General features: G+C 38.3%; 1 protein-coding gene across 3 annotated transcripts in view; it reads left to right on the top strand.

Moving 5' to 3' along the window:
* STK39 (serine/threonine kinase 39) overlaps positions 1–18,726 on the top strand; it is a 164,318-nt gene that overhangs the window by 96,072 nt on the left and 49,520 nt on the right. For 2 of the 3 annotated variants that reach the window (XM_034785160.1, XM_034785163.1), the window contains 5 exons: positions 1,722–1,790; positions 2,605–2,727; positions 2,856–2,888; positions 6,696–6,758; positions 7,350–7,417. In XM_034785160.1, the coding sequence (XP_034641051.1) occupies positions 1,722–1,790; positions 2,605–2,727; positions 2,856–2,888; positions 6,696–6,758; positions 7,350–7,417 (356 nt within the window). The remainder of the gene's footprint in view (positions 1–1,721; positions 1,791–2,604; positions 2,728–2,855; positions 2,889–6,695; positions 6,759–7,349; positions 7,418–18,726) is intronic. The other variant, XM_034785162.1, reaches the window with a different exon arrangement.

The raw sequence follows: 18,726 nt of genomic DNA, 5'->3' as shown, positions 1-18,726 counted from the left end.
ACAAAAGGTGTAGTGCATGAGCATGTCAGGCTCTAAAGCTTTATAGATGTTGAAAATACAAAAATAACATGTCTAAAAAGTACATTTTGGCTTGTGATTGGTGTAATTCCAGAGTTTTCAGTGCAGCTGTTAAAGAATAATAATTGTGTTGTCTTGTTTGTCTAATTCGACACCTATATTTAAAATTGGTCGCAGAGCAGCTTTTTGCATTGTATTAATAGTATTGCATAGCTCTTTAGAAGCTGGTGTTTTAAACCTCTTTGGTTTGGTTTCTCATTGTCAAGCCAAATAGGTACTATATGTGGTGTGACGTTAGAGTGCAATGGTCACACTCCAATATTTTTAAAATCCCCTGCAGTCTACCTTGTGCTATGTAGCTCCCGAGCTAGCAGTAAGCAGCTACTGGAGAGTAACCACCATCGCATGGACTCTGCAAGTTTAGCTCTCCATGTAGATTTTAATCTAGTTAAAAAGCAAAACCAAAAATTCTCTATCCTGTCTGAGTGGGAATTTGCTTTTTCTCTTTTCTTCAGTGTTCCAGAATAGCACCTCTCATGGTAATGACTTCTTGGTCACTACAGGCTGTGAAGGAAAGACAATTATCATGGTAGGATTAAATAAACAAATGAACTTCAGAGCAGGGCACACCTAGTTTTTGGACTTTGGTTTCTTCTGAGAAATGGTACAAATAAAACCAAACCTGGATCAAACTGTCATCCTTTTGTAAGAGCCTAGAAAATGTTGTGTAGACCCCTGAGCTACTCTATCCTTTTTAACCTTTGGAGGCTAAATATCTAGACCTGATTAAGGAAGTGATAACTACAAAGGATTATTACTATTTTTAAAGAAAACTTTAAAAGGTATCTTATCTGGCATTTCTCATTGTACAGAAAACTGCTTTCTATGCATCGTTCTATCATGACTCCACGAGTCTCAAACCTGCGTCCACAGAGTTCCCTGTTGACTGACATTGTCCTGCACTTACTCAGCAGCTTGCTACCAACTGACCAAGTAGAGAGACCATGAAACCTGAAGCTACATCTAGAAGGCTGCCATTGGGCCCTGATTGAAGGAATGCCAGGACCTATTTAAATAGGGCTTGCTATTTAAACCCAAAGAAGGAGTGAGACAGGAAGTTGTCCACATAACTGGGTGAATTCCTGTCTGGCAGCTACGTCCAACTCTGCCTTCTCACCTAGTTCCTGAACTCTGCCTTCCTGACTTATCCCTGGATCCTACTTTCCTGATCTGTTCCTGCCTCGTTCCAGTTTCCTGTCCTTGGTCTCTGACTCTGGCTCTGACCCTTGGCTCGACTCTGACCACCCAAGCCCCAGTCATGACAAGTTCTCCCCATTACATATTAATGGCTAGTACCATACAACTGTTCATAGTCCCCTTTTTCCAGTTGCAATGTGTTGATTTTTTTTTTTTTTTTTTTTCAAATGAGAATTTTTCCATTTTATACTTTTAGTACAATGGGCCATAATTTTTAAAAAGGCATCCTCTTGAGTTTAACTGCAAAGGCATTTAAATTTCTGCACTGTGGACTACTTCTTGTTTCTTGGTTTGATCATTTGAAATAATTAAGGAAACTGATTATAATCAAACACCAGTGTGGCTGCTGATTATCATGCTGTGCTTCTAGCAATCTCATGAGTCTCATAAATGCTTTCCAAGGTGTGTTAAGAGTAGTCTGATTCTGTTTTGTTTTGCTCAAGTAGGTTGAGCAGAATCCTGGGAAAACAGGCATGATGTCAGGTTCTGAGAAAGAGCAAGATGGCAACAGAAGGGTATTTGATTTTTTTAATTTAGGAGTTAGCTGCTGGATGCTCCTGGTGCGTGCTTCATTAGGCTGCCTAATATACATACATTTGCCCAGTCTGCAACGTGCTACGTGCATGCCTCCTGTTTTCGTAGTCATGCCTGAATGCGTTTTACTGAGTTATTTATAAAGATCCAGACTTACTTTAAAGGTCAGAAGTGTTTAATAGGTTTTCACTACATTTTTGTGCTTTGTCAGGGTTGTTTTTTTGCTTTAAGAGCTTTTTCTCCATCCATATTAAATCTGTTCCATGTCAACAGCAACACATTTTTTATTTTTTTTTATTTTAGGGATCGTGTTTTGTGGGTCAGAAAGAGGTGGAACTTTATTTTAATCCAGCAATTTAACATCAACTAACATTTCTGCATAAACACTTCAAAAGTCCAAATGCTTAAGGCTCATATCCTATGAACAATAGTATGTATAACTTTAACCTTGAATAGTACCATGAACCGCCTGTCCCATTTAAGAGAAAAGGGCTACTCACAGTAGTGAGTGCTACGTACAGTAATTGCTTGCAGGTTCTGGCCCCAAGTATTGTGGTTCTCAAAAGATGGTCTATAAATCGCCATTAGTCCAAGGAGATGGCACACAAAATTTAAATGTTTTTTAAAAGCCTAAGTATTAATAGGAGAGGTGATCTGTGGAAAGACCTCCCTCCTGAATCAAACTACGAAATGAAAGCATTGGAGAACAGCTGATGTATACTGTAACTGTCGACTTAGTTACCAGAATGCAAGTGAAGTACAAGAACTAAACATCTATTGTTTCATTTTTCACAGGTTAGACGAGTACCTGGCTCTAGTGGCCATCTTCATAAGACGGAAGATGGGGACTGGGAATGGAGTGATGATGAGATGGATGAAAAGAGTGAAGAAGGCAAAGCTGCATTTTCTCAAGAAAAGGTAAGTTGTTTTCTACTAACTGCTGATACACTAGCAAAGTAATGTAGTGTTTTCATTTTTTTCATGAAAAGTATTTCTACAGTATAAAATAAACTACAACAGCTAATATCTAACTACTTCTTCTACAGTCAAGAAGAGTAAAAGAAGAAGAGAATACAGAGGTAAATCATCCTTTGCTACTTTACTGCCCCCAATAGCTTGGATAGGGGTAAAATTGTAGGGGCCTGATTCTGCAGCCTTTCTGCTGAGTAGTAAATAATTTTGAGTAGGGGTTGAGCATGAAGGTTATGCAGGTGGGCCTGGAGTGATTAACTTATAGCACTCACAGGGTAAAATGGCTAGGAAATTCAAGCTGATTCTGCTCATGCTTTCTAGCTTTGAAGTCTAGTAAAAATATTGATTTAAAATGAGCAATTTGGCTATTTTTAATGAATCTTCAAAACTAGATCACACTAATTACTACCTTTCTCTTCACACTAATGATGGCTGTTTCTCTGTAGCTGAAATGTCTCCAAAGAATTTTCAGCCTTTTAGAATCTGTATCGGTACTGTGCATAACTGGTAATTAGAATGGTTCATACCATATGCAGTATAATGGTTCAGTACAGTGCTACAATAGAATAGATTGATTCAGTCACCTATAAACACAAAAGAAATACCATATTAAATGCCATCTTCTTATGCTGAGACTAGGAAGGATTCCTGCCATGTATAAATGGAATAATAGGATTTCTGGTTTACTGTCAAAGTTCTATTCAGATGCTTATTTATTGGATCTATGAAACGGATACATTCTTCATCTGTAGCTTTGGATCCTCCAATCCCAACTGATGTGTTGCCGAGTCTGCAAAAGTTTTGGTACCACAGGATTCTCTGAATTCTGTGCTTGTTCTTTCTCTGACCCCAGTGCTCTTCTGTGACATTCAAAAGAAATCTTTCAACTTCTTCCTGCCTGACTCTCTCAAACATGGAACCAGTTAACATGTGGTATGCTCATCCCTTTGGAAGTGGCTGTTAAGATCTGAGATGCTTTGTGGTGCTGTTCAGTGAACTTCTTGCTGCTTCTTTAGATCAGCCTTCAGAGCTGGAGGTGACCTTCAGAATAAAAATATATATTGTTTGAATAGATTCGAGATTTGACACATTCTTTCCTCTTCCTTTAAAGTATTTGAAAGTTGTATCATCTGCCCAGTAAATCCCAGAGTTCATAGATTGAGCAGATTGGGTCTTTGCTAGTAGATCATTCTGAAAACACTCTACTTAGAGATTTCTTTATCTGGGTGATTAGTGAAGTAGTTGGCCCACCCTTCTGGACTAACGTAAAGCAGAGGGTCTGTAGCTAAGCTTCTGACTTCAAAGGGGCCAAATCGGATTCTGCCTAAATATTTTTCTTCTGAAGGATTTGCCATTTTTATAAAGTAGTTGCCAAGGACGCAGGTTCTTGTCCCATTTCTCAAAAAAATTTCCAAGTTGCTCCATGGGAAATGACTGCCATTGAAAGAGGAAGGAAGCCTGATAAGGTGGCAGTCTTCTGCATGGTGACTATGCCTTCATCAGCCATATGTGATGCAAAGAAAACTTGATTAATTTTCATCTACTATAATTGCACTAGTTGTGCAGATTTCCTATGGAAAAGCCTAACCTGTGTCTGTGACAGTACATCTATGGCTGGTATAGTTATAGTCAAAGGAGCACAGGAGGAAATTTCTCCCTTAAAATTTCCTGGATGAAATAAGTAAACCAGGCCCTGAAGTCCTTGGAGTTATCATCTGCCCTGTAGAGTCTTCATTTATGCATTCCCCGTGGTAAGACTTCTCCTGGAGTAACTAAGGAACCCACAGCTTCCTGATCTATAAAATCAAATGGTTTAACATCTGCTTTGTGATTAATTTCCTTTGTTTCTTCATTGACGTCTCCACATCTTGCAGTAAGGTCACTCTCATCTTTGGCAGGAGAGCTTTGTCATGAAGGTTATGAGCTGCTGTCATGAAAATCTTAGATAAAGTAGAGCTTTCTTCCTTTTATTGGGGAATGGTAGTTGTGGAAATCCTTTTAATCAGGAACATACTCAACCAGTGAGGGAGTCAGGCATTCTGTCTTTGCAAGATCTGTATTTCAGAAAAGTTAAGGTTTAACAGAGCTAGAACCAAACCATCAGTTAACTCATCTGTCTATCCCAGGCCCATCTCAAATCCGGCAAAGATCTAGGAAGTCCATGCTCTTATGGCTTATTCAGTTTGCTTTTGTGGTTACAGATTGGATATTAAATAAAGTTGGCTCTTAAGTGTTCTTTGTAGAAAGGAAGAAATACAAAACTGTGTAGACAAAGGCAGCCTAGTTCCGATATCCGGTCCAGGAGACCCCCTGGCATTTATAGATGCACAGGCATTGTATCTCCCAGAGACGGTTATGAGTCTCAGTATCTGAAAGTATCCCTGCAAAATGTTGTTTTCCATTACTGTTCTCCCTTTCCAGGAACCAGGGTAACATACAATGATTATTAAAATAATAAATCTTATGGATGATTACATCTGGGATGATGGGTGGAAGTGGAAAGGTTCACCATAAATAATGTTGTTGTGCTTTAACCAAGCACTCTCAGGAAGGGCCTATGATCTTCCAGACCATCCTGGTCCTGAAGGCAATGCCCCTGTGAGCCCACACCCTCTTTTGATATGTCTGATTTTTAATAGAGGAAAGCAGCACCTGACAATAAGCTCATGGCACCTACAAGCGAAGTTGCTCAGGTTCAATAAGTAGACTCATCTGCTTGCTTGCCATCCTACTTGGTTTAAACATTCCAAGCGTGGCTTGCTCATTTATGTTTATTGAGAATACTGGAGAGTTTAAAGAAAATGGTCTCACCCTGGGAACTGTTCACATCCAGCAGATGCTCTGGTTCTGTAGTGGATGCTGATCCTTCCCCAACCAATGGACTATGTCCCAGAAGTTGATATGTTGTTTGCTTTGGGTTCCACAAAGTCTAGCAGCGACCAGCCTTGTTCTGCTCTCTGGCACATGCTTTTCCAGCTTTACACATTGTGGCCCCCTATTTCCTGCCCCCAGACTTAACCAAATCCCTCCTATCTCAGCCAGTCCAATTTCTTTGTCAGTTACTTAGCCCACTCCAGTAGGTCAGATGTGGAAGGCCACAGTGGACTTCATTAGTAAGGCGGTAGTTTGTTCACAGCTTTGATGTCTCTCCAAGTATAATTTGGGCATCCGTTCTCTAAGCAGTGGTCTCTATTTAAGTCTCCCTTTTGCTGTGTGAAGGTGGGATTACCAGACAGTTCCTTTCATTCTAAATGTACGTGTAAACGTTTGGTACGTCAGACATGCAGAATCGTCCACTCCGTTAAATCAGTAACTAGTTCCTAGGACAAGAGTTGTGGGGTTTTATAAAGTTTCCTTGCTGGTTAGGAATTGGTTACTGTTTGGGTTAGAAATGTGGAGGAAACGTTCTTATTCTTCTGTTAATCTCTGTACATATCTAAATGCTGTAGGATAGTGCTTTGGATCAGAGGTGGTCAGAGTAAGATGTGCAAAATACGTGGAGCATATCATTGGTGCTGTGTGCCTGTCAGGGTTTCCCATCCCCATGAAGACTATCACTTTGAAATGGTGTATCTGTAATAGATGTAGAAACACGTGTAAAAAGGTTGTAGTCTTACTACAGACACAAATTAGTTAATCTAAAGCATTCTTTTTTAACTCTTGCTGACCAAGGATTCTTTAATTTCAGAAATGCTAAATTTGTGCCCATACAGTACTTAAATTGACATGTTAAAATGACTCCTTTTATGAATCTCAAATGTGTGGTGTCTTTTTTTTTTTTTTTTTTTTTTCTTAATAAGTATGCCTTAACTGGCATCACTGTCCAAAAATCAGCATTCATAAAACTATTTTGGTGGTGTATGGATTTTTTAAAAATAACTTTTCATAAATATTTCATCATAATCTTTTAACAGATTTCCATGAATGCCACTAATATCCCAGAACAGATCCAGAATCTATCTATACAAGACCCTCAGGTACTGTCAATAGTTATAGTTTATGGTTTTTTTTATTTTTTATTTTTTTATTTTTTATTTTAGATTTCAGGGAAGTACAAATTCTTATATGGTGGGGATAGAGGGGAAAGGATAACATGAAGATGGAGACAGAAATAACAAACTTGGATTCCAATATAAAGATTTGGCAAAGCTGATGAGGTCAATCATGGTAGACTCTCTTAGTTCTCCACCTACGGCTAGAAACAAGATTTAACTAGAAATAAGACTAGAAACTTAGAACACTGAGCCATTCTTCAGTTGTTTTCACACAGCACTAACTCCAAAATTATTACTTAGCTTATCAGAATTTGATGCTGAGTGGAGAAAAATCCAGCGCCCTAATTTAAGCTCCATGATTTGTGGTTCTGTAATCTATTTAAATACACAGACTGTTCTGCAGATTTCACTTGTACTTTAGACCTAGCACTTTAATAAAGCCCTTAAAAGGTGCTTGAGAGTCAGAGTACATGTTAAATATTTTATGCTTGCATCAAACCTATAACTGGGAAACTACTTAACATTTCTGTCCGGCATCCATTGTAACTTACATGCTGCTTTTTTCTTTAATAGTCCCTACCTACTGTTAGTGATGAATATACTGAAGTTCCACATGCAGTGAATCTTGTTCTAAGATTAAGGTAAAGGATTCATCTATTTATTTTAGCATTCCTTTTTTGTCGACCTGTGTTATTCCTGTTCTCCCTCATTAAACTTCCATAACATTAGCATAAAATAAAAATATTAACCTCTTTAATCTCCCAGTATGACCAGTATGAATTGTGCTCCCATGACTAATTGGTATCTTTTAATTGTCTACTAAAATAGAGGAAAATGAAAAGCAGAATATGAATGTGGCTTTCGGCTACGTATACCCTTCATTAAGTATTTTCTTTTTTTCCTTGCAATGCAGGATCACAGTCAGTGATTTTTAATGAGTTTCTTTCACACTTCAGCAGTCGGCCTCTGACAGAAATAAACCATGGCTGTATTACAAGTTGCTTGCTCAAAACATTTTTCACTAGCAGATTTGATCAGCCACTGTGGAGAAATGACAGATATCTTTTGAAAGAACATTTAGTCTTTTAGGAAATAGAGACAAATGTGATGTCTGACTTCATAGTTTTTATTCAGTAGAAGAAAGTCAGTTTATATTTTAATAAAATCAGTTTACAGCTGCTTATAAAATAATTGCTTCTTAAGTATCAAGCTTTATTCTTGGAGAAAACTGTTTTTTCACAAAAAGCTAGCTAGCTTTCTATGTATTTTTCATAGGGTGTCTCCTTAAATGGCTAATTTATTTAAAGTAATTTACAGGGGAACACAACTTCAAAACTTGTCATCCTTCTGCTCATGCAGATAACGAGGTGATAATCTCTTCCGCAGGCATTTTGGGGAGAGGGGGGGAATAAGAGTATTATGACATTATACTTAATTAGCACAAATACACATGAAGGGAGTACAAATAGCCTTTTTATAGCCAACTGTTTTTTAATAGTTGTAGACTCTAAGCCAGAAACAAAACAGCTATATAAAAGTACAGCATGTGATTTTCCTGAAGGCAATACAAATTTAAAACTCCTTTATTAGAAATCAATAAAATATCTGCATGATTAATCCAGAAAGCTAAATATCCTATGTTAATCCAGAAAGCCATCCTTGTCCTCTTGTGACATCTACAAGAGATTGCCCAATCAACAATGGCTGGGTTGTGTGGGAGTCAGAGATAAGTGACTTTGTTTAAAAAAGTCTCTAAAGTGATTTGGAATCAAGTTGTGCAGCAGCCAAGCTATGTAACAGCACAGTCACATTGTTACCCTTCACCTTTCCATCTGCCCCTCGACTATTTCATACTCATTTTCATCTTATCTCCACTTAGATCATAAGTCTCTTCCCATGTATTTGTACAGTGTGTAACACAATGTGATCGTGATCTTTATTGGGGACTCTGGGTGGAATTTCCATAATGATTTATTGACCAATTGGGGTAGTTTCTTGAAACACAAACCTTGAATATTGCACCTAGGGAAGATGGTGACTAGTGTTCTAAGAATTAAAAAATAAAATAAAATAAAATAAACCACTAGAACAGATGTAGTTGGAAATGCTAGCTGTGGGTCATGTTTAGGAATGTGCAATGAAAATCCCTTTTTGATTTTACTTTCATATCAACAAAATAGAATACAAGTGGATTCAAGAATTCTTTGTGTAGATTATATTTTAAAAGCAAAGCAAGAAACTATTGAGTGCTTTTTACTAGATTAACGAAAAATGGGCCCTTAGTTTTTGTTTTTTTTCAGAATCACTCACACTGAATCAAGCTTTGAGAAGCAGTGAGGTAGAATGTGTGGGGAGGTTAATTTCTGAACAGGTAATTGTACTGAGATTTAGTGGAAGAGAGGAATTCTGTTTGGGTTTTTGTTGAAGGGTGTGTGTGTTTAATAAAAACAGTCTATAACAGAATTATAATGTGTGTACTATATTTCTAAATCTTAATGCCATTTCTGTATGAGTAAGTTGTAATAATTTTTGTGACAGCTGCTTATAAGATTTATCTTGCAAAATATTCACAGTTGAGTATTGCCAAAAGAGTTACTTTGTGCTTGGGGTGGGACAGGATGATGAGGGGATGGTATGGTTGACAACAGACAAAACCCCTTCTGAAATGATGAGATGTAAGAGGTTACCATTTGTTTTCTATATCTCTTGGGGTTGTGATGAAGGATGAGGCAGATCTACAAACTGGCTTTTAAAAATGATATAGGATCTGATCTTTCAAAACCTTATTTATGTGACTAGTTCTTGCTCATACAAATATTGACTCGTGAGTCAAGTTTGTTGGAAGTCCATAATGGGTAACTGGACTCTCTGGCTACAAGTATGTGGTAGGTGCAAATAGTTCCTTGGCAGGGGAGGGAACTAAAGAATCTTGTTTTCTATAAAGCAGAAAGATCCATAAATGTAAATAGACTTCTTGGGTCTTAACAAAGAACCTTTTTTCTGAGGCACTGATAAACAACTGGCTGTTAGCAGCTCGCTGAAATGAAGCTTCTAATATTTTTCATTTTGCTTAGTTAATTTTCTTAACTAAACTTAGGCTTATAATAGCTAGGAACTTTGTCTTTATTTTGCATAGGCCATAAATAAGCTTTTTCTCTATTAAGATGCCTGATGTGGGTTGTGTAGACTTTTTCTAAATTGGGACAACCTCTGGCTAACCCTCCATTGTGAAGATTGACTTTTGACTAGAGGGCAGGCGAAGGAGGAATGAGAACTGCTGGAGCTGTCAGTCAAAGGCAAAGGAGCTGCATTTCCTCTTCACTAATGAGGCCAAAAAGGAAAGTGGGTATGGGCCAGTATGGACATGGCAAGAGCTGCATTACCTATGGAGAATGAGGCTTTGTTACACTATCACTTAAAACTTGGTTTGTGTGTTTTGGTTCTTTGATTCTTATTTATTAAATTAACTCAACTATAATTTAGCAATCTATTAAGAGCTAGTTAAAAATTACTGATTTTTTTTTTCTTTTAAATAAAATTTTATTGCCCAGACTTTCAGCCAATTCTAAAACCAGTCTAGTCCATCTTGGGTGTTTGTAGAACATCCGTGTCTAGGCTCATTGTTCCTGCAGTATACCCTGTTTTAAATTAAATTGTCTGCGTTGCTTTTAATCTCATTATAGCTACGTTAATAGTGGCTGTTGTGGTCTGGTGGCGAAGGGACTGGGAAACAGATTCCTGGGTTCTGTTCTCCATTCTGTTGTTGATTTGAAATGTGACTGTGGGCACGTTCACTTGAGCAGAACTTGTGCTGGAGAAACTGCAAGTTCTTTACATGTAAAAGGAGGTTCAGGCTTCACTGGGCATATATTTATAATCCATTTATAGTTTAATATTTTATAATAATAATTGCTTATTAAGTATCCAGTTTTATTCTGATAGCTGGACCTAGGTCTCTGAATATTCTGGAGGTGGAGAGGGTGGCAGATCATCCCAAATGAGTGCTAATACCATGAAGTGCTAATACCACCTCAGACCATACCATGAAGTGTTCCTTTATCACACGTTACAGAAAAACTATTTTTGGGAAGAGGTTTTCATCTTTAGATCTACTTCTTGTCAGTTTATCTGTGCTTTTTGTAACTTGGACCCCAACTGAACAGAGCTCAGAGAAAACATCAAAATGTTTACAAATGACTTAATTTAGCTGGGGCCCTGCATCACTACAAGCAAGTCCAGGGTCATACTGGAAGGGGGAAACTTTCCCTCAGTCTTCAGTGGCATAAGACTCTCCATTCTACCAGCAGCCTGAGATAATGGACCTTGAAGTTGTGACATTTCTATGTATAGAAAAAGCTGCTTCTGGTCCAGAACTGTGTGTGTCTGCATATGTTATAATTAACATATATTTAGTCAATTTTTTAATTCCGTAGTGGAAAAGTACACTAATTCTTCAGTCGTACAGTTGCAGCTAATAAAAACTCTGTGCATGATATAGTCAATATGCATAATATTGTACTAAGTATATCTCACTGTTGCTTCCATCATCTCTGCATTCAAAATGGAGGAAAAAAGCACTTGTCTTCTGCACATAAGGTGACTTTGGTCAGTAGTTTGCTTTGCAACATGCTACATTCAGTTGGGATTACAAAATGGTAAGCAGCAAGAATGCTCCTTAGGATTTTTGCCTTTATCTGCCGCCTCTGCTGATTTTTAAACTCATTTAATATTTCTTGCTGAGATGCTCATTAAGTCTTTATGGCCAATACAGATGTGAACACCTCAGAGAATTTTTATTGGAATTGTTAGAATGATCCGTACAGGTGAGAGCTAGCATTAGCATGGAATAGCTACCAACTACAGTATATTAAAAAGAAACACATTTCTCCGAATACGTCGCATGCTACTGTCCTAAACCTTTAAAAGAAAACTTGTATTCAAATAAGCTTTGTGAGCTGAGCTCTGAATGGCAGAACTGAGAACTTTAAAACATGCTTCTTCATCCAAAATGTTGAAAACTCTTCTTAAAATGAAAGTTCACTCTTCAAACACTCATGACATTAAGCCCACTGGAGGACATTCACAAGGTTCAAAACAAAATGACTCAGTGTGTGTCATTAGTAGTTTGCAGCAAGTACCTTTGAAAAATTAAAAAATCCTTAGAACTTGCTGGAAAAAATGCAAATATTTACCAGCAGAATACACGCAGGAATTAATTAGCTGTAATCTATGATTGCAAGACTGTCCAAAGTGTTCATGTAGACTAGTCACTACTTACTCCCTCTGCAGCTCTGTTTGCTGGAGACTTTTTCTTAAAGACCTATGCTGAAATAAGCAGTGGTGGGTCACACAAAAATAACTTCTACTTGTCGTTAGTGACCACAGCAGAATAAAAGTGCTGAGCTACATCCCAAATTGATTCTCACAAAAGAAAATTTATCTTAGGGTGTATCTTGGTTCCTTTCTAGGCCAAATGTCTCAAAGTAATGCTGCTTTGTGATAGTCCTGTTAGATTTCACAAGCTAAAGAAGGTTTAGCTGGGTCAGAAGTTTATTGGACATATCCCATGCAAGACCTAGATTGGTGATTTCAGTCTTCTGGGTAGGGGCGTACTATTTGTTGCTAGAGATGCTGCCTCTTGAATAAGCTACACAACTCTAAATTCTCAAAGAGACATCATTAAAAATTCCCTGGAACTCGTTATAAAAATCTGAGTATTGAGCTCTGCTGGTCTGGTGAGCTTCAATTTGAGTAGCTGATTTTTGCCATCCTTAACTTGTATTTAGTGAGTAGTCTTGTCAATGGGACTACCGTGGAGGAAGATGCTTCTCAGTGTGAGCAAGGGTAGCATTATTGAGTCTTAAGTAATTACATTCTGTCTAGTTAGATTTTCTATTGCAGTTTTAGTTGTTCATTTCCTGCCCCTAGAAAGACTGTTGTATGGTATTGCTATGCACTGTAAAATAGCTAGTGCTTGTCACCCCAGAGGCATTGATTTAAAGTAATCCCTATATATAACTTATCAAATTGCTTTGAAATCCTTTGGTATTAAATATTTACTGTATACCAATGGAATCTGTAAAGTCAAATTCCATTCAAGAGACTACACTGCTAGCATTATTCAATGGCCTGAAAAATATTTCTCTTTTCAAAAGGTTGTCTATACTTTGTGTGCAGTATAGCTACACCTATTTGACAGCATTAGAATTTCAGAGTACCTACATGTTAATATGTTTCTCCCTTAGCTACAATCATTAGTGTTTGGTATCCTCTTGTCATGAGAAAATAACTCATAATTCAAGTGTCCTCAAAGCCATCATTACGAGTAACTAATGGAAACATACATTACTTCCTCTCCACAGAAGGCCAAAATATGGTGGCTTACCTCCAATTTTAAAGATCAGGATAAAAGGAATGATGATCCTCCGAGACTGCAGGAGGTCCTTGATACACATACTGTGGGTGAATTTGAAAGGGTCTGTATGGTATTCTGGCCACACAGCAATGATCTTGGTAGGATGTAAGGAATAAAAGATTAACTGACACTGCCCCAAGACTAATTCAATATACTGGTAGTTCTTGTGAACCAGATGAATTAATCCTGTGGAAAGACAAGAGGGGTAAGTACTTTCCACTTGCACTTGCAAATGGCGTAGTTATATTGTATAATTGCATATTTTATTTGGAAAGTTGAATGTGGAGATAATGTTAAGAAATAAGAATGTTCACACTTAATTCACAATATTTATGGATAAATATCCTTTTTACTAAACTAAAAGTCCATTTCCTAAAGTAAAATAAACAGTTTTATAATGGTTATAATAATATGTGATTTGATCCTTTCTAAAGAATGTATCTGCTGTGACGGGTTGGATCACAGAACCACCCCCCTTCGCAGCTGCCAACTGATGTGCCAAGACTACCCCTGTTCCTATTTTCCCTACCAGCTCAGGACTCCAGCACCCTGTCTTGCTGAGCCAGACACTCCCGTCTGCTCCAACACAGATCCAGGGTCTGAATTACTTGCCCCAAAGCTGCAGGTTTACCTGAAAACAGTTCACAGATGTGTGCTTGTCTTTAGCACTCAGATGCCCAACTCCCAATGGGGTCTAAACCCAAATGATCCTCTATACCCGTTTTACCCTGTATAAAGCTTATGCAGAGTAAACTCATAAATTGTTCGCCCTCTATAACACTGATAGAGAGATATGCACAGTTGTTTGCTGTCCCAGGTATTAATACATACTCTGAGTTAATTACTAAGTAAAAAGTTATTTTATTAAATACAGAAAGTAGGATTTAAGTGGTTCCAAGTAGTAACAGACAGAACAAAGTAAGTCACCAAGCAAAATAAAATAAAATGCACAAATTTATGTCTAATCAAACACTGAATACAGATAAGATCCTCACCAGTTCCAGAATGCTCCCTTTTACAGGCTAATTTCCTTTTAGCCTGGGTCCAGCAATCACTCACACCCCCTGTAGTTACTGTCCTTTGTTCCAGTTTCCTTCCAGTATTCTTGGGGGGGGGTGGAGAGGCTCTTTCTTTAGCCAGCTGAAGACAAAATGGAGGGGTCTCCCATGGGTTTAAATAGACTTTCTCTTGTGGGAGGAGATCTCCCTCTTCCACAACAATCTCGCAATGCCTCCGTCATCCTAGGTAAAGAATGCCCAAATCTTGGACACTCTGACCTCACCACTCTGTCCCTGATTCCCTGGCTCATCCTGCTCTGTATGTAAATCACAAGCTTCTCTCTCTCCTACCATCTCTCCTTCCAAAAAGGGAACATTTCAAACATAGTGCTGTCTCAATCTTGTTTCTACTTGATAGATCTCTGGAAGGATATGGTCACATGATTTGATGTGTCAAATCGCTGTTGCCTAACATTCAGTAAGGGGAAAAAATATAAAATCCACATTGTCACCCAACACATGACATTTTTCACCCTCCATTTCATGGGGCTTTCTCATCTGACTTTAAGTGCATTTTGCACCTGTGCTGTTCAAGCAGATAGAAATTAAGCACAAGTTTGCCCTATGTGGTTTTTTTGCAGCGCTGCAACTGAGGAGTTTCTGTGCACAAAGTGGCTTGGCAGTGCGGACATGTCTGCAGTTTGAGCACAAAAAGCTGCTATACTGTGCAGAAACTTGCCAGTGTAGACAAGCCCTTAGCATTTAAAACGCTTTTCCATTCCAGTCCTTTTTTGTAAGGCGTGTCCGAGGATTTGTCCTGTTTATCAAATGCAGGCACACCTGGTTACTGTGTTTTTTGAGAATGATTTCAGTTTTTGGTTTCCAGTGCCCTGGAGACACTGAATGGTAAAAGTCATGTACACAACTCTCAATGCTTGAATGCTTTAAACCTGGACAGTGACATAGGCTTTCTTTTTGTCAGTCTCCTTTTTACAGTGAAGGAGAAAGTAGGTCCTCCACATTTTCTGCAGTCTTTTGTCATGTGGTCTAAAGCACTGGAATGTTTCTTAGCAGTTATAAAGATGAATACAATTTTGACTGCTATACTAAGTACTGTCGTCCTCCAACAGATTCTGGCATCTGCAGACTTTGAACCAAATTCTGTCCTTGCAGATACATATTACCTTTCACTGATTACTCAGGGTGCTCTGCCTATGGGAGACTAGCCCCCGGCTGGAAAAGTTGATGCACCCTTCTGAGAGAGATCTTAAGCTGTTTTGGGTAGCAGTCAACAGAGATGCGACGCGATAAATCAATCCCCGATAGATCGATTACTACCCGCCGATCTGGCGGGTAGTGAAGACATATCCAGAGAGTCCTGTGGCACCTTTAAGACTAACAGATGTATTGGAGTATAAGCTTTCGTGGGTGAATGCCCACTTCGTCGGATGCATTGGGTAGCAATATTTGTTTACCTTCGCTACTAGAATACTTCACACTCTCTCCTTGATCAGCTAGTCAGGTCATACCCATCAACGTTAGACAGATGCTAATCAGACAGTATCATGTTTTTGACAAAGGGGTCAGTTGGGAAAGCTAGTAACTTATTCTATTCCAGTTCAACTAGATTCAACTCAGTTCAACTCTTTGGTTGTTACCTTAGCATGTTGATACAACATCAGAGGTGGAAAATTTAGCCTCCCATTTAAAGGGGCGCACACATTCAGGAAAGCTTTGATAAAGCAACTTAAGTTGTCTGGAATTTTAACAAGCTTATTTTGCTCCTGCCTAAGCCTAAGGTATCTTTTAGGCCTCTTCAAAAGCCCCTTTTGCCCACTAAAGGAATTTCTCCTCAAGAAATGCATGTTCCTTTTAGAACTTGCCACAAGGCTTTTGTTTTGATTGAATAAATGAAATCACTGTGCAGAACCAACCCTTTTGTAATGGACTAATCCCACTCTCCTTCTGAAGAACTGTAGTGTTGTTTTAGGTAGCTTGGTCACTTCACAGTTCTGTACTTGGGGAATATGTCAACATACTAATACCTTGTGTCTTTTGTGCAAGGTATACAGAAGCCCAGTATGGCTTTAAATGTTGAATCTGAACTTGTTCCCCTTTGTTAGTCAAGAAGATGCAATGTCTCACCTTAGTTCAGTCACACAGCTAATGTGGATTTGACTCCTTCAGCTGGGTGCATTGAGCTATCCCTTCATGGTGTATTTTATCACAGAGAGACAAATCCCTTTCATACGGATACATCACAGGGGAGTGGGGAGGTTAGTTAACTTGACAGAATCAAAGTCCTCTATATCCACAGTATGTGCTCCAGTGTGCAATAAAAGTTGATTACTGTATGCATAAGCAGTTGTGCCCTTCATTGTCATAAATTGCAATATTTTTGCACTTTCATTATCAGAGTCTATTTTCAGACACTTCCAGCTATTTCTAGGGGAGGGGAGAGCTTTCTTTTTGAACTGAAACCTCTCCTGCCTGTTTTTGGCCAATGATGAATATTATTTTCTAAGATGGTACAATTTTATTGGCCATCTTTAGTTAATCAAGCATTTTTTTTTAAATAAAAATGTTTTTCACTAGTCAAGTTGTATTTTTACCATTGCTTTTCTTTGTTACTACACTCCAAGAATAGCTTTAAAAGAACGCCCCAAACCTTATATGCTGTCCTGTAGCAAAGAAAATGTTGTAGAGAAATGGATACAAACACTGAGAGAAATATAGAAGTCTGCAGATAGCATATAAGTGAAGCTTTAACTGAATATTGCTTTTCAATGTAATGAGGTACATAGGCTATGCTCCTCTCACTAGCCAAAGAACTGAATTCCCAGGGAGATCCATGCAGGCTGGGTTAGACTGATGGAGAGGTCCATTCCAGAAAGGAAATAACGAGTAAACAGACTGTCCATTTTGCAATCTGCCAGTCCATGACTTAACAGGACATAGTGACCAGTAAGGAAAAATAGACTTTTTTTTCTCTCGTTCTGCCTCCTTACTATCTTGCTACTTGTATCCCCATCCTTGTAAAGGCTCTTTGGTTTAAGAGTCACCACCTGCAGCACCTTAAGAACTAAAAGTGCGTTTCTAGCATTTTTCATTGTCAAGATAGCCTTGATGTTAAACAAGCAGCTTGGCTCCACATGTGCAATAGGAGCCTTTTTTTCACTCACTCACTCACTCACTCACATGCACGCACACCTTAGAATGAGCCAGCTAATTTGGGGCTGTCTCTGTGCAAAGTAGTGGGATAAAGGACAGAATTTGGTTTGAGGTTGTTTAGGTGGGAGTAGGAATTGCAAACACTGTTTTGCAGGCCTGCTCTGGTTTTAGTGCATTACAGCTCATCATCAGCCTAAATCTGTGTATATTTATCGCACACCAATGAGTGTTTGAGGCACTAGTGAATACAATCTCAGCAATTTGAGCTAAATCATAAATCTCATCCATATGCCCCATCCTTTGGAAGGGTTCTCATCTTGTACCTATGACTGATGTAATTTTTTTTTTTTTTTTTTTTTTTAGCCTTACATACTGATGTTTCATTTTAGATTGGGATGGGTCAGCTATGGAGGGGTTGTCTTAAATTTGTTCTTCACCTGGCAAGTTGTTTTCCAGTTGTTGTCCATTGGTGGCTGCATAACATTTTGTACCAATTAATGAAATGATGGTAGTAGCAATCCAATGAGCTGCAGTGGCTGTAGCTTTTGCAGCAGGTATGAAAGGGTAGGTTTGTATGGAGACTGGCAGCAGGAGCAATCCATACAGAAATTAAAAACTTCCAAAAACAAGCTCCAGCAATGTAGGAAGTGAATGGAAGTGTTTCATTAAGATATGAACTGAACTATTTATTGTATCTTTCTAAAGCATATTTGGTAGGTACAGACCATAAAATGTTTAATTACATTTCATATTGCCCCTTAAAACTTGCCATTTTGCTCCATGAAAAATAGCCCATGCTTCAGTAAGGAGGAAAAAGTAAATTTTAGTTTTAGCTATGGAGCAATGGTATAAAATGCACACCATGATTAATTAAAACACTTTCTCCAGCCTTCAGGCACTTCTGAAATCTGTTCTTAAATGAAAAATGTTTTCTGCCCTTGTATTCCAGATCGCTTCTAAAACACCACTCTCTCGTTCTGTGATTGCCTTGCTTTATTATACTTTCTCTTGGCAATATATGATCAGAAAACTTAGTAGAATATTTATATTGAAGAAAGGAAGGTCTGGCCTGGGACCAGTGCCAGAAACCAATACTAAATATTCTATTTTCATTTTTAAAAAACGCTTCCAACTCTGAGGATTCCTAAAACTGCAGGCTAAAAACAAATGTTGTCCTAGAATAGCAGGTACCTAATATTTGTAGGGCAGGGGAACTTACAAGTATGTCTGTCTGGCCTGATTCAAAACCTATTGAAATAGGAGGAAAAACTCCCATTACTTTCAATGGGCTTTGGATCAGGCCCATATTTACTTACAAAGAACCAGCTTCTCATCCCATTGGAGCTGATGGAAGTCTTGCCACTGA

Source organism: Trachemys scripta, chromosome 11 (genome assembly GCF_013100865.1).
Source record: "Trachemys scripta elegans isolate TJP31775 chromosome 11, CAS_Tse_1.0, whole genome shotgun sequence".
NCBI classification, from domain to species: domain Eukaryota; kingdom Metazoa; phylum Chordata; order Testudines; family Emydidae; genus Trachemys; species Trachemys scripta.
This window is presented reverse-complemented; position numbering and strand designations above follow the sequence as displayed.